Here is a 17915-nt window from a genome sequence, read left to right on the forward strand (position 1 = left end):
GGAACCAATTCTGTCAATAAAGAATCTTTATTTTTAAGAGATGGTATCTCTGCAAAAAAACCCTTTTTTTTTTTTAAAGCGTGTGGGTAGTTTGGATTATGAAAGAACCCCAGTTTTGGTCATATTCTTTCTGAATCTGTGTGAGAGAACATTTTGGTTCGGATGCTAAAACACTTTGACAAGAGAAGACAGCGAGAAACATCCTCTAAGAATAAAATCTGTGAAGCTGAAGATGAAAATGATAAAAATGTGCATCTATCCCACAGACAGAAGCAAAATCCTGAACAAGTCAATCGGCGGTCCTCCATTTCATTCCCTCATCCATCATGTCTGGACTAATTTGGACTGAATTTCACTTGACATCAATCTGAAGTGAGCATAATCGCAGTGACAGGTTCTCGCATCTCTCTCTCCTCCCAGTCCTCCTCCCCCGTTATCCGCCGGTCGGTCACCCACATGCGCGCGAGACCGCGAGGATGAGGAGGAGAGCGCGCGCGCGCTCGGAGATTACCGCGTGAGTCAAGTCAAAGAAGAGAGACCGGAGGGATTAACCTGCGAAAACTACAAGAAAAAAATGAATTACAGAAACACGGCGCTGATAACATCGTGTTAAAGATGGGTGTTTTCGGAGAATAATAAAAAAAATAAAAAAAAACGGGACGAGAGAACGGAGCGCGTGCTTAATTACCGCCAAAACACGAAGTGACCGCGAGCAGAAGACAGGTTTTAAGGGAAAGAATACATTTACAGATTAAACATTTGCTTTAACAAGGTGAGTAATTCTTTATGTCTTCTTGTGTGCAGTAAACCAGATAATACAAATGTCTGAATTGCTCTTCATTAGTGGCAAAAGCTTTTTATTTCCCCATCCATTTCATCCATTGCTGGCTTTTGTATAAAGATGTCTCCTGCATTTTGTAAATTTTTGACACTTATATAACAAATGTATATGTCTTTGTTTATTTTATTTTTATTTTATTTTAAATAGGAGTGATGTAAACGTACAAATCAATGTTATAAATAACAGCCTATTTGATTTAGGAACATTCGTTTGTAACTTTGAGCGTCTAAAACTAAAGGACTGACGTACATAAAACCGATGGCTGATGGGCAGATGAGGGGAGGATAAATGCGGCTGAAACCGAGAAAAGAAACTTGATGTTGTAATGAAAAGAGATTAAACTCTCTGTTTGAGATCACGCACTGATCGCGCGCCGCATCTGAAGCTTTACTGGATTTACCGCGCGCGCTAAATTTACCTGCACGTCATCATATTTATGTCACAGTCTCAATCCCGCAGATTTGAGACGAACATCTGGTGCACGATGAAACCCCTGAGGTATGTTGTTTGGAGTGATTTAAAAGTTTTCTGGCGAGTTTCACACGCTGTGTTTAGCTACTATAAATCAGTTTAAACTTCAAGCGCGGGAAACTGGAGTTCTGTCGCCTCGCGTTTATTTGACGGTTAGTTTCCAGCGGAAAGCGCGCTAAATGTGCCGCGTGACTTCATCTGATTCCCCTGATCAATGAGAGCTTAATGCACTCAATGCACTGATGTTTCCAGTCCTACAGAAATGCACCATGGTTTTAGTTAGTTTGAACAAGTGCCTATGATTTTTACATATAGTGCCATGTAAATACTGTGGTGTTGGAATGAATATGGTAATCAAACTGTACCATGGTATTTATCAAAGTATATTTATCACATTAGATATTTTCTGTAGAATGTACAAAGAGGAGCAATTAAGGTTCATATTGTCAAGACTGGATGTAAAAACCAACAACTCGCCAAATGCACAAAATATGATCTAAGCACGTTTTGCTAACATTACCATTGAGTTCTGGAAATGTAATTCCTGAATGTTCTCTGAATGTTCAAAACATCCAGTTTTAGAATGTTTTTTTCTTTTTCTGGTAATTCAGATGTTAAGGGAACATTCCATTTAATTATTCTTCCAACATTATTGGAATGTTACTTTTGAATGTTTTCTGAACGTCCTGAAACTACCATTGTTACACAAATACCAACTAAAATGTTTCAGAAAAAAAAAAAAAAAAAATCCATGAATGATGTTATTATGTTATTTGTGTGCTAACGTTTTAACGCTAACATTATGAAAGACCTGATAATTTTGAACAAACAGTGTATTAACGTTACTTGAACGTTTGTTCATAACTTTGAAAGAACGCTCCCCGTTATGTAGGCCTATGTGTAATAGCCAGTGTTGAGGTAACTCATAACAAGTAACTTGAGTTACGTAATCAGATTACTTTTTCAAGTAACTAGTAAAGTAATGCAATACTTTTAGAATTTACAACAAAATATCTGAGTCACTTTTTCAAATAAGTAACTCAAGTTGCTTTGTTTTCCCATTTATTGACTGACAGCTCTCTTGTCCCAATGTTGAGACAAATTGAAGTGCAGAGGCGTAGTGTGTAAACATGATGGTTATTGTAGTTCTAGACTAAATGTGAGCATGCATTTACTCATCTGACTTGAATGAAAACATTCAGTATTCGGAATGTTCGGAACTCTTCCTTCAGTCTGAGGCTTATTATGAAACATTTGGTGTGAAAGGGACTTTACATTTGCCCAAAAATAGCACTTTTTTTGTTATAAAACGACCAGACCAGGTGAGAAAAAGTAACACAAAAGTAACGTAACGCATTACTTTTCTTAAAAAGTAACGAAGTAACGCAATTAGTTACTTTTTAAGGGAGTAACGCAATATTGTAATGCATTACTTTTCAGAGTAGCTTTCCCCAACACTGATAACAGCCACAAAAAGTGTCTGAACACCAAAATCACACTTAAATGTCTGAATGTCAGTAGAGACAGAAGTTTGCTGGTTTGAAATGCTGAATCAGCAGATGTAGTGTGTTGATGATAGTTAATGTGTAGTTTGAACAGTCCTGTGGCTCAAACAGATCATGGTGATATCAATGTCAGCAAGGTCATGGGTCCATTTCCCACGCGTGACCCCATTAAATGAACACCCTGAACAAATGCAAGTCATTTTGGATAAAAGTGTAAATTGTTTAAACAACAAAAATTTAAAGTGAAATTAAGTGAAAACCAGTGATAGTGAAGAGAAACTCAGCTAACAGGGAACGTTCCGCACGATTCTCTCAAAAGTTATGAACAAATGTTCAAGTAACATTAATACACAACCACTATAAAACACAATAAATCAAAAATAATTAATAGACATAGAATTGTCTTCTAAACTCATGTGACACTTTTCACACACTTTCTAAGTGAAGCACATCAAGAGCTTCATTGTTTATATAGAATATTTAAATATCAAATCTGCTTGAGTCTGAACTCACCTCCTGTCTCTCACACACACACACACACACAGACACACACACACAGACACACACACACAGACACACACACACAGACACACACACACACACACACACACACACACACACACACACACACACACACACACACACACACACACACACACACACACACACACACAGAGAGAGTCTCAGATTACACTGCAGGATCCTCAGGGCTCTACTTCTCATATCACTGTAAAAATGAGAGATGAGGAGATTATTCAGACATCATTCAGACATCATTTACTGGATTAGGAATAAAGAAAGAAACCTTCTCCTCCTCCACACACACGCACACACACACACACACACACACACACACACACAGCCAGGGATTAATAGTGTTTATATTGTGTAACAAAGGTTAAGTCCATTTTCATTGTTTTGGCAGCGCAGTTATTGAGTCACATGCGTCTGTTCTGATGACGTCTGATGAGATCGACACATGAACAACTGCAAACATTTAATACAGCGTTTCAGCTTAAATCATCTCAAGACATACAAAACTTCTGCTGTGATGAGAGACAGAGATCATAAAACACAGAAATCTGTGTCTGAGGACATAAACATTTCTTTACTTCGACAACCAGACTAAAGTTCATCATCAACAATAACTGCCCAGATGAACACAAAATAAACATTAAACATTGGTTTTATAAAAAAAAAAATATTATATTTTAAAATACTTTTTTCATTAAAGTTTTATACAATAAATGCATTTTTCTTTGAAACTCTGACATTTAATGTAAATAAATTGAGACATTTGACTTGCATGTTAATTTTATTAGTGTTTATGTTAAAACTGTGCAATTCAAATGCATGGATATTTTCGGTGATGCATATTTGTAAGTCATAAATTAAAGTGGTGAAATTAACTATTTGCATTTGATTTTATTTAAATAATCAAACTAATTCTACTTCAAATTGCATAGAATCCGCATAAATATGTTACATTTATTCAGTTAAACAGTATGAACACTGTTAAAATATGACTATCTGTGTAATAAGCAATATTTAGTGTATGTATGAGATCAAAACAAATTGGATTTATTCTTAAATATATAAACCTGGTTATTGTGTATTTTAAACACATTAAATTTATTAGGACTATTACAGAAGTCTGACCTGTTTCATGAATGTATGATTGACAAATATGCATTGCATTAAGTTTATGTTAAAACTTTGTAATCTAAATGCATGGAGATTTTATATGCAATCTTACATTTAGGCCTAAATATATGTATTTGGACACTTAATGTCTGAATGTCTTTACATGTCAAACTATAAAAGCAAGTGCATTTATTGTAGAAAGAATATATATATATATATATATATATATATATATATATATATATATATATATATATATATATGTGTGTGTGTTTAAGCCCATTTGGGTAAATCTGGGCAGTTGTTGTTGATGATGAACTTTAATCAGTCAAAGTATAAAGAATTTGCAGTGCAAATGCATAAATCATCAAATTGGGCAGGAATGGTTTTAAATGTTTTCTCTGAATGTAAGAAATCTAAATCTAAATATTGAGCTGAACATTTAGAGAACATGCAAAGCAGTGATGTTGTTAGCCTACATCTGTGTGTATGTGTGAGTGTGAGTGTGTGTGCGTGTGTGTGCGCGTCAGGTCTATTTTAACCACTGCTTTGACCCAGATCACGGCATCCAAACCAGAACACAAATATAGTTTCTGTCCACTTCAGATCAACCCTCTGAAATCAGACTGAGTGTGTAACAGCGCATCTGTTTCTCTTTGGCTGCAGTGTGTGAGATACATCGAGGCCTGTGCGTCATCTGTTAGGATGCCGATCCCAAATCTTTCCCAGTAAACGGAGAACGTTGTTCTGTCGCGTCACTGAGGACAGCAGCATAAACACGCTGAAGATCAAATACAGCATGGGAAGCAACCGAGCCAACAGGTATGAAAACCACATGTATGTGTGTGTGTGTGTGTGTGTGTGTGTGTGTGTGTGTGTGTGTGCGTTTACGGGTCATGGTGATCACAAGAATTGGGATCGGGGCAAATGAAACATTTTTTAATGTTATCCTAAGCCTGATCATTTATTTCACATCGAGATGTAATGCCAATGTTGTGCAGTAGGTGGCAGTATGTGCCTTTAAGTGGGTTTGCCAACAGGCGACCATGAAATGTAAATGCGCCGCGTCCATGCTTCTGTTTAGCATATTTACTTACAAGAGTGCGCATCACTCGAAATCGCATCACTATTTATTTACAATTTATTTGTATCTGCTGTAAGACCATCTGAGACGCGGTTGCCCTAACGCATTGCAGTGGGTTGCGAGTTGCTTGACTGACATGCTTTCTAACCTTAAATCCACTTTTTTCCCTTTATGTTGCAATTATTCTGCTTATTATACATATAAAATACAAGAAGTTTATATCAGTAGTCCCATATTCTTAATAAATATATGTGTGTGTGTGTAGTAGTAGTAATATTGGAATCACACCAGTGATAGATGCCCCTTTTTTACATTTGAGCCCTTGAGAAACTCTCTTTACATCCCTGTAAACATTGGAGCATTTTAATCATTTTAATGTACTTGAAGTGTGAACATACCACTATAGGAAAACACAATTGTCGGATCGGGACTCGGTCTCGGAAGATACTCAATATTCAAGGACTCGGATCGGATCAGGGGCACAAAAAACCTAATCGGCATCCCTACTCATGTTATATATATTCAAATTATTAAGAGATATTTGACCCAGAGATTATTATTCTGTTATCCTTTATTAGCCCTCATGTCTTTCCAAACCTGTATGACGTTCTTTCTTTCTTCTGTTATACATAAAATAAGGTATTTTGAGAAATGTCTGTGTTTTTTTGTCCATACAATGAAAGTCATGTTGTTTGGTTTTCAACATTCTTCAAAGTGTCTTCTTTTGGGCTCAACATAAGAAAGTCATACAGATTTGAAACGACATAAGGGGTAATAAATGATGTCAGAATAATCATTTTTGGGTAAAGTATCCCTGATATCTGTAGAAAGAAAAATGGTAAAATGCGTAAGTATCAAATGTTTTGCTCATTTTCTCAGCTGGTTTGCGAGTCATTTTGAACTTTCCGAGTGAAATACTTTGTGTTTAATGCTGCTCGTCAACAACAAGACCAACTCAGACCATTGGGATTTTGTGCTATTTTGCTCCCATGACGTCTTCTTTAAAACTAGTGGAAAGAAAACATCCAAACTACAGTTAAGTGTTTATTTTATTGCACTTTATCTATTTGATTTCGTCTGTAGATTTCAATCACCATTGATATCTTTAAAACGTTTCATCTCCACTTCAGCAGCACTTATATGCACCAAAACTTACAGTTTTATTCCCATCTATATTCTGAAGCTTTTTACTGAGGGGTTTGTTCATATATCATTCACCTGTTTTTTTTTATGCAACATTTTATTCCTAAACACATTTTGATAAAAAGTGTCAACAAAATCAAACAAGAATTTTGAATGCTGTTTAATTTAAAGCGTTTACTGTCACTCTTGTGCTCCACCAAACATCAGCAGATGATTGAGTGTCAGGCTGTATGTTTATTTGTTTATTAGTGTGTGTGTGTGTGTGTGTGTGTGTGTGTGTGTGTGTGTGTGTGTGTGTGTGTGTGTGTGTGTGTGTGAGAGAGAGAGAGAGAGAGAGAGAGAGAGAGATGGCTCAGGTTATAATCCCTAACCTTCACTGACCGCAATCCTGATATGGCTAAATGCTAAATGACTGGCCTTTCCTCATAATCCCTGTTTAGGGGCAGGTAACACACACCTGAGTCCCTCAACCCTTAATGGACAAAAACTGAAAGAGAGAGACAGTGAAACCATGGAGAAACAGACAGTCCTGATCCCACTGTAAGACCACTCGTTAAAGGTTCAGGAAGTTCTTTAGGAGGATCCGTTCGTGTGTTTCTAGAAGAGACGCATTAGTGACTCATGGTTTATCTGGAGTGAGTGTGTGTCCTTTAGAGCGGTCACTGGAAAGAACAAACTCTCCAATCAGATTACAGCTCTTCACCTGCCCTCCTTCACATTTAAATAGCGCTTTATACAATAGTTTCAAAACAGCCTCGCAGGAAAAATAACAGAATCAATGATACAGACTTAATCAAATGTCATTATTCATCTTAATTCAGTTCAATCCCAGCGAACAGGGAACGTTCTCATAACTTTGGCTAACGTTGTGGGAAGGTTCTCTCAAAGTTCTTCCAGTAACGTTAATAGAATGTTTGTTCAATGTTATCTGGTCTTTAATGTTCTCAAAAAACTCAGCACAAAAACATTATTTATACATCGTTCATGGAACATTTTAGTTGGATGTTGGTCGTCTGTTTTATGCTACTACTTTTAGTAGTTTCAGAGAACTTTCAAAAGTAACATACTTGAACAATGATAAAGTAGAATATGTCATTAATGTTCACATAACCAACAAAAAACTTTTAAAACATTTGAAAAACTGGTCGTTTTAAATGTTCAGAGAACATTCCGAAAATAGTTTTAATAATTGAATAAGAATGTTAGCAAAAAATTTCCTAGAACATATTTTAGTTAGCTGGGATGTTGATTCAATTCATTTCAGTTCAGTAAGTGTCAATGTTGCAAATTCATCAATTACTAATTAAATTTCAAGTATAAAGCAGATAAACAGAAGACAATAGTGCCATTATTCAGCTCAATTTAGTTCAGTGTCGATACAATTCAGTTCAATAACTATTGATGTTGCAAAATGTATCAATTATAAAACATTAAATTGAGCTTCTATGTTGATTCAATTATGCACAATAAGTGTCAGTGTTGCACAATTCACGTAAATTCATGTCAAAATACAATTATGAATTCAATTTTGTCTATAAAGCAGATCTACAGAAGACAATAGTGCCATTATTCTGCTCAATTCAGTTCAGTGTTGATACGATTCAGTTCAATAAGTGTCAATGTTGCAAAATTCATCAATTGCTAATTCAATTTCAACTATAATTCAAATCTACAGAAGACAATTGTGCCCTTATTCAGCTCAATTGACTCAATTCAGTTCAATAAGTGTTAACGTTGCAAAATTGACCAATTATGAAACATTCAATTGAGCTTCATGTTGATTTAATTCAGTTCAGTAAGTGTCAATGTTGCAAAATTCATCAATTACTTATTCAATTTCAACTATAAAGCAGATCTACAGGAGACAATTGTGCCCTTATTCAGCTCAATTTATTCAATTCAGTTCAACAACTTGATGTTGCAAAATGTATAAATGATGAAACATTCAATTGAGCTTCTATGTTGATTCAGTTCAGTTCAATAAGTTGCAATGTTGCAAAATGTATAAATTCTAAAACATTCAATTGAGCTTATGTTGATTCAATTAAGTACAGTAAGTGTCAGTGTTACAAAATTCATGTAAATTCATGTCAAAATTAAATTATGAATTCACTTTGGTCTATAAAGCATTGAGTATTCAGTGTTAACTCACCTAAGACCCCAAACTCTTCTGTCCTCTCTCTCAGGTACAGCATCGTGTCCCCTGACGAGGAAGCGCTGAAGATCTCCACCCTCGGCCTCCACAACGGCTGCGGCTCGGGCCGGCTCGGAGGAGGGGAGGGTCCGAGTGGGTCGGCGATGGGCACCGCCTACAACGGGAGGATCTCCACGTCGGGCCGAGGCCAGCTGCGCAGCCGCTTCGTCAAGAAGAACGGCCAGTGCAACGTGGTCTTCACCAACATGGACGACAAGCCGTGGCGCTACCTGGCGGACATCTTTACGACGTGCGTGGACATCCGCTGGCGGTACCTGTTTATGATCTTCTGCTCCACCTTCCTGGTGTCCTGGCTCATCTTCGGCTTGATCTTCTACAGCGCTTCTCTGGCTCACGGGGACTTCGATAAAGATCGTGGCGGGAAGCCGTGGAAGCCATGTTTGCTGCACGTTGAGGGCTTCGTCGGGGCATTCCTGTTCTCAATCGAGACCCAAACCACCATTGGCTACGGCTGGCGCTGCGTGACCGAAGAGTGTCCCGTAGCGATCGCGACAGTGGTGGTGCAATCGATTCTCGGATGCATCATTGACTCCTTCATGATTGGCACCATCATGGCCAAAATGGCGCGTCCGAAGAAGAGGAACCAAACCTTGCTTTTTTCACAGAACGCAGTGATTGCGTTGCGCGATGGGAAGCTTTGCTTAATGTGGCGAGTCGGGAACCTTCGGCGTAGCCACATCGTCGAGGCTCACGTTCGGGCGCAGCTCATCCGACCCTACGTGACGGCTGAAGGCGAGTTCATCCCGCTAGAACAAATGGATCTAAACGTGGGATACGATGAAGGAACCGACCGCCTCTTCTTAGTGTCGCCTTTAGTCATCGTTCACGAGATAGACGAGGACTCGCCGCTTTGGACAATGAGCCGATCCGACCTTGAATCCGACGACTTTGAGATCGTGGTGATCCTGGAGGGAATGGTGGAGGCGACGGCCATGACCACACAAACGCGAAGCTCCTATCTTTCCCGCGAGATCCTTTGGGGTCACCGCTTCGAGCCCGTCATCTTCGAGGACCGCGACCGCTACAAGGTCGATTACGCTCACTTCCACAAAACCTATGAGGTTCCCTCGACTCCCACCTGCAGCGCTAAGGAGTTGAAAGATCTGAGCGAACGCCGTTCATCGGCTTCGTCCCGTTCCGAGACGCCGGATATCCGCTGCCACCGCGGGGCTCAAACGCTCCTCCCGCCGCACTCACCTAGCGCCTTCTGCTATGAGAACGAGGTGGCACTGTGTTGCGGAGAGGACGAGGAGGAGGAGCGTGCGGGTGAGGATATGACCGGCATTCCCACAGACTTCCAGAAGATGTTCCAGGACTCGGCCACGATGACCTCCGGCAGCAACGTGCTCTGCGTATTAGACATGGACAATCAGATCGAGTTCGATATCCTGCAGACTGCCATACCGCTCGACCCCACGACTTATAAGAGCGAGTCCGAGATATGACAGCCCACGAGTAAAATACATTTATACTTATTTAATCACATTTATAAAAACTAAATACATTTATTATTTATATATGAATTAATATTTATGTAAATAATTATTATTAGTTAAATGTATTATACTTACATAATATAATTGATTCATATAAATACAGTACTAAATTGAATTAATAAATGTATACAAATAAATAATTGTATATATACATATATATATACACACACACATTTAGGAATACAAATACATTATTTATAAATCCTAAATGTATATATTACATAAACTATATTATATATTAAGTACATTTATATACAAATAATACATTTATATAAATACCTGTATTATTTATATATAAATGTATATTTATATAAATAAATATATTTATATTTATACATGCAAATTATTCTAATGTATACTATTTACATAATATAACTAATTTATATAAATAAATATAATACTTTTATATAAATAAATGCATTATTTGTATAAAAATGTATGATATAAATAGTACATGTGAAAAATGTACATATATAAACACTTTCGTATATAAATAAAAAATGTATGTGTTTATATAAATGTATATTTATTTAAATACATTTATATCCAAGTAATACATTTATCTTAATACATTAATTATTAAATGTATAATTAAATGTTCATATAAATGTATATTTATATAAACAAATATAAAGTAAATTATTCACATTATATAGATAATATAACTAATTTATATAAATAAAATATTTGTATACAAATAATGTATTTATTATATAAACATATTATTTATAAGTAATACATTTGTATATAAAGAATAAATGTATTTATATAAAATACTAAATTTATTTATTTAAATGAATTATATTTATATGAATAAATACATCTATTATATATATTTATTTATTTATATATCACCTTGCCTGCATTTTTGTACTTTGCTCATCGCAGTCTTCCCAAAAGGAGGAAGTGGGTGTGTTTGGCCTCAAGGAACACGTGACCCTAAAGGTCGTGACCTCATGTCATGTCACCTAAATGGTCATTGACGAGATCACAGGAGGGAGGGTCACGTAATGTGGCTTCCAGTGGAGATCAGACGCATCATGAAACTGACGACAGAACATCAGACTAAGATGCCAAGAAGGAAAGAAGAGAAGCACAAATAAAAATCACCAAAGGAGTTGAGCTCAGGACAGACTGATGTTTCTCTCTCTAGAGTTACCGTAATCACAGATTCTGTTCATGACATGGATCCATGTGCTTCTTTATTGTTGATTCATTTTATTTTAATACATTATGTATATAGTTTATCATTTAAAAGCCTGTTTGAATAGATCTTTCTTAGTTGGAGGGATGAATTGTCTCAAATTAATTTCTATCCTGGTGAAAGAATCACAGACATTTATTTGAATTGATGATCAAAGCGATGTAAAAAATGTAGATAATTTTGGTTTTTCATAAATTAGATACAAAAAATAATGATCATGATTTAAAGGGTAACTCTCGCCAAAATTGAACCCAGGCTCTTTTTGTTAATCTACCCGAGTCAAACTTTCGCGTAAAAGCATAATTAGGATGGAAACGCCACTTTTAAGATTGACCGTATTTTCATTTTAGGTCAAATTGCCTTTTGAATGGGAGTGCTTTGGGGCACGACTACAAAAGCATCAAAATCGCTATTTTTAAAACACTAAGAAGGCTCGACACAAAATGAAACTTTGCTTGAAGTATCACCAGGGGCTCTACACATGAACTTCAGCATTGAGAACATTGTTTGTGTACACAAAGTTTACTAAAAAGAAAGGTTTTGTATGACTCACTTTATCAGTTAGTGTTTCCGGTGGCTGGAATTTTGTCAGTCAAAAATAGTCAATCTCCGAATGCAACGTAACAGGGAGGAGAGTAAAGATGGAAAGCTCCTAAAGCTTAGTTCCATATAAATTCACGGATAATTTGTTGTTCTGTCGTTAGTGAAAATCAATATTGACCTTGTATTTGAAAAAGGATCCTCATATAATAATGAAATGATTCAGATCAACTATTTTTGACAGACAAAATGCCGGCGGCCGGGAAGAACAACAGCTACAGTGAGTTGATCAAAACCTTTCTTTTTAGTCAACTCTGTGTACACAAACAATGTTCTCAATGCTTGAGTTCATGTGTAGAGCCCCTGGTGATACTTCCAGCAAGTTTCATGTAGTGTCGAGCCTTCTTAGTGTTTTAAAAATAGCGATTTTGATGCTATCAAAAGGCATTTTGACCTAAAACGAAAATACGGTCAAACTTAAAAGTGGCGTTTCTATTCTAATTATGCTTTTACACGAAAGTTTGACTCGGGTAGATTAACAAAAAGAGCCTAGGTTCAAATTTGGCGAGAGTTACCCTTTAATCTGATATCCCAGTTAACAAAAATAAGTTCTAAGAACATTTTGCTAACTTTACCATTAAGTTATAAAAACCTTATTTGTGAATGTTTATACATTGGTCATGGGATGTTTAAGTCTGACATGTTTCAGTTGGACATTTGTCTGTTTTTTGTTTTTTTATGTAACTTGTTTCGGAATATTCAGAGAACATTCAAAAGTAACATTCCAATAATGTTTGAAGAATGATGAAATAGAATGTTCCCTTAAAGGGACGGTTCGGAGTGAAATCAACCTAGGGTCCTTTGCACCATGACCTCGAGCCAAACACCCCCCAGAAGCCTTTTTCCCCTTGGTCGAACATTATTAACGTTAGAGCTTATTTAGAGATATCAGCCGAATGGCTTAGTGCAGGTGCTATTGGCTCCAATTTGTATCTGGTAAATTACCACACTAATAATGCCCAGAATGGTACCAAACTTCTACAGTAGTACAAATAGTTTCTGTACTCATAAAACGAGGCATTGGAAAGTTTGTAAGTACATCATGAGTTTATTTAAATAACACTTGCCTGATGTCTCATGCTACTGCTAACCCGCACGTCGGGGTCACTTCCGTGATTAGGGAAAGGTATGTAAGAGTCCTGGCAGAAAGCCAGTATATCCAAAATTTTGTATGATTTTTTTTTTCCAAAGTGTTGACAACTTAGTGTTAACTAGTAATTGTTGCAAACTGGTCCTCCCAACAAAATATTAGTTCATTCCTGGAACTGGGCATCGTTACACTATATCCTTATGCATCGCTTTCTGCCAGGACTTTTACGTGCTTTTCCCAAATCACAGAAGTGACCTCGATGTGCGGGTTAGCAGTAGCATGAGACATCAGGCAAGTGTTATTTAAATAAACTCCTGATGTACTTACAAACTTTCCAATGCCTCGTTTTATGAGTACAGAACCTATTTGTACTACTGTAGAAGTTTGGTACCATTCTGGGCATTATTAGTGGGGTAATTTACCAGATACATCCTTGGATCCATTAGCGCCTGCACTAAGCCATTCGGCTGATATCTCTAAATAAGCTCTAACGTTAATAATGTTCGACCAAGGGAAAAAAGGCTTCTGGGGAGGTGTTTGGCTCGAGGTCATGGTGCAAAGGACCCGAGGTTGATTTTACTCCGAACCGTCCCTTTAACGTTTGAAAAACAATGTTTCGAATGAACGTTCTATTAGCGTTACTGGAAGATCCTGTTAGCTGGGATTCAAACAACATGAATCTGAATACTTGCACTCAAGCTGGGTCTTTGCTCGTTTTATGTGATTTTTGTACATGTTAAGTGTGTTGCACATCATTTTGTGTTTAAAAGGGAATGATGTTTAATGTTTGGAAACTGAAGTGGGACAGATATAAGCTGATGTAGCGAGAAAAACGTTCAAGTGTTTAATGTATAACCTAGAGATCAGTCAGTCGTTCCCCAGACGCTTTCCTCTGATCGTGCTTGTTTTTCTGGGAGAATCTGATGTGTGTAAATATATAAAGCTGCTGCTGCTGCTGCATGATGGGAATCTTTATGATCCTTTTCTAAGCTGGTTTTACGCGTCTTCCTGTTTGAAAATCTTCCAGACGACGGAGAAACTTTTACTTGAAAGTCCTGAAATGCACTTTATCTTGTCTTGTTGCACCTTCTAATGTGATACTGAAATAAATCTTTATACCGCAGTATGTTTGGATGTCTAAGCCCATATTAAACACACAGCAGGTTTTCACTGGCGCAGTGACCTCTGGTCTGTAATCACATGACCTCCACGCTTCAGTTAATCATTCATCTGAAACTCAATTCCTGAAACACACACACACTCCTGGAAAATGACGGAATACAACAGCACAGCTGTTCACTGGATCAGACTGTGATTTACATCAAACAGCAGAACAATACAGAACTAGAGTACAGAACATCAGTGGGAACTGAAACAACATCAACTACTGTAAACAGGGTACTTCCCACACCTTGGTTAACTTCAAATTCAAGGACTGTTCCAGGTCCAATACCCTCAATTTCAAGGACTTAATGAGGGGACACATTTGTTGTGTCCAACAACAAACGTTGAGGTACCATCGTAGTAGTTTTGTGCGCTTGAACGTCAAGGCAACGTACAACACAAAGCACCTCACGCGGGAAACACAACGTAACGCGTAAAAGCGCAAAACTAGCGTAAATCAAGCTAGTATGCATAGGCCACGAAGTGTTGGCGAAATAACACATAAGTGGACCGGAGGGAATAATATGGATTTTTTTCCAGAAAACTTCTTGCACAAAATAAATTCAAGCACTTTCAAGGACCTGTATCTGGGTCAATGACGTGACGGGTAATTTTTTTTGTCCAAAGGCCTTAATAATAATAATAATTTTTTTAAATGACATCCAGAGTATGTAAGGTAGTAGCCTACAACTTGATCTCTTTTATTGAATCCAAAAGGTTTTAATTATATTTGACTACATATAAAGGTATTTTAAAGATTATGAAGTGTCAAAAGGTCATTTGGTTTAACCGTCCGAAGGCCAATACAGCCATTTCATTTGTGATTAAAATATCTTAAAATGTAATAAATGTATACATTTTTTATTCTGGCATGATTTTATAACATTATATTTCAACATAATGCAAATTTGTTTTAAAATTATGTGTATAAGTCCTTACTTTTGTTATGAGAAAGAATGTCCGGAAAAATGTATTTCATTGATGTCATTCGGAGTAACCAATATAAAGGCACCATTTTGGATAAAGTCTTGCGGTCAACATCATGTGACAGGATGTGACATCATTCAGACACCTGCAAAGGACCACATGGTCATGAAGCAAAGTAAGTAACTCTCTCTTAACTATTTGAGAAATTCATGTTTTCACTTTGCTTATACACATGTCCCGAAATATCAGGTCATTCGGTACAACTGCTATAAAACATGGAAAATGTTGTAATATTTTAAAAACTTGTACTAAATATAAAATGTTTGATTGTATTTTTGCTTGCTAGCTAGCTAGATATCAGCCTGTTAGCATTGTTTGAAAACAGTGTCATTCGGTATTACCAAAAATGTCATTCGGTAATAACGAAAATTTGGTTATACCGAATGACAGCAATGTATGTTGGTCATATTTGTACATATCTGGAATAAATAAATACAACATTTTATTAATAGAAAATGTGCAGAGTATATTATTACATCCTTTTTTTGACTGAATTTAACTTTTGCAGATGCCTTAATCAAATAAGGAAAAAGGAGCTCACTACTGGGAAAGGGTCAAAGCTGATCCTGTTAAAAAAGAAGAGATACTTGCCTAAAAAAGAGAAAAGTATCATTAGTTTTTATTATTTATATTATTTTATTATATTATCCTATTACTATTATTATAATACTATATATAGTAATAACTATCATAACACTGTTACAACGCGTAAAATCGGCTCTATTTTGCATAGTGTAACTAAAGAAAACTGAGTGATCAACAGGAACACCTGCCAATATTATATTATTAGTATTATTATTATTATTATTAGTTGTTGTTGTATAGATTCATTTTTATTTTTACTTACCAAAGAAGAAAACTCAGTGGCAAAAAAGAACAAGTGTCCAATGATGAACTTGGCCAAAATGTTTTAATTACTTTAATATCATTAACAATATGAGTTGTATGTAAATATGTTCGTTCCAATAACAATTAAATGTTTTTAATGTTTGATGTATTTTTTTATATTAATATTATATTAACAATAAAATGTGCTTCTGTATCTATTTGTGTCTGTGTATTGTCTTAAATATTCATAATGTCAAGGGCAGTAGACATAGTCATTCGGTACAACCGATACATAGTAAATATTTAATTTGAATAATATTTTTAATAACTAAAGGAACTACAATAATACAATGTTAAGCAGATTAAGCTTTCTTTCTACATTTCCCCTTTTCTCATTTCCCTGTGCATTGTTTAACTTTAATATGTAGGAGGGTTTAGAGTAATCCAATAAAATGAATACACTTATGAGATCAGTGACAATGTTATTTTATATTTCTTCCGTGTTACACACTATATACCATCTCAACATCAATGTCGAATCAGATTTTTTCATGAATAATTATCTGCAAATTAATTATTTTCAATATATTCATGGTTAAACCAAATGACTTGTTTTGGTTGTTTCCATCTTGTAAAAAAAAAATGACAAAAGCAGTGTTAATTGATTGCAAAAACCACATACCGGTAATCTCATTGTTAACGCTTAGTAAAACTAAAAAAATGGTTTCAAAATTAATTATATGTCCATTACATTTTTATACACTTTTAAAAACCTTATTCATCTATGCATGTTTATTTTCAAAAACTTTCCAGGGCTTGAATTTAATTTTTTTTTTATTCACAAACTTTCAAGGATTTGTGGGAAGCCTGTGTAAACCACACACACACACACACACACACACACACACACACACACACACACACACACACACACACACACACACACACACACACACACACACACTCACTCACACACACACACACACACACACACACACACACACACACACACACACACACACACACACACACACACACACACACACACACACACACACACACACACACACACACACACACACACACACACACACACACACACACACACACACAACACTGATCGGCTGCAGTGCTCTCATCTCACCAGCAGATGGCGCGCAACACTAACTTGTTATACAAACACACAAAACTGACACACTCGCGCCCTCTGCTGCTCTTTCTACAAACACACACACAAGCAGGACCACTATAATAGATGAAAGATAATATAATATATAGCACATTATAAAAGAAAATTAACAGAAAATGAATATAATAATTTAGCACATTTTAAAAGAAAATTAATAATGATCATAAACAATAATTTAGCACATTTTAAAAGTTTACAGAGAATATTAATAATGATAAGAACAATACATTAAAAAATGAATACACAAATATTATTTAGCACACTTTAAAAGTTTAGAGAATAATAATGATGATGATAAATAAATTATAAAAATAATACATAGATTAAAAATAATAAATGCAAATGAATACCTTTTAAAAGTTTCCAGAGAATAATAATAATAATAATTGTATCACCTTTTTAAAGTTAGAGAATAATAATAATTGATAATTGTCATAATTAATAATAATCGTCA

General features: G+C 35.9%; 1 protein-coding gene across 1 annotated transcript; it reads left to right on the top strand.

The window, feature by feature from the left end:
* The first annotated feature begins 412 nt into the window (after positions 1 to 412).
* On the top strand, positions 413 to 10374 carry kcnj4 (potassium inwardly rectifying channel subfamily J member 4). Its single transcript, XM_082171889.1, has 3 exons — positions 413 to 772; positions 5128 to 5283; positions 8875 to 10374. The coding sequence occupies exons 2-3, from the start codon at positions 5261 to 5263 to the stop codon at positions 10346 to 10348; spliced, it is 1497 nt and encodes a 498-aa protein (XP_082028015.1). The 5' UTR covers positions 413 to 772; positions 5128 to 5260; the 3' UTR covers positions 10349 to 10374.
* The last annotated feature ends 7541 nt before the right edge of the window (positions 10375 to 17915 follow it).

Source organism: Leuciscus leuciscus (genome assembly GCF_965113295.1).
Source record: "Leuciscus leuciscus genome assembly, chromosome: 1".
Taxonomy (NCBI): domain Eukaryota; kingdom Metazoa; phylum Chordata; class Actinopteri; order Cypriniformes; family Leuciscidae; genus Leuciscus; species Leuciscus leuciscus.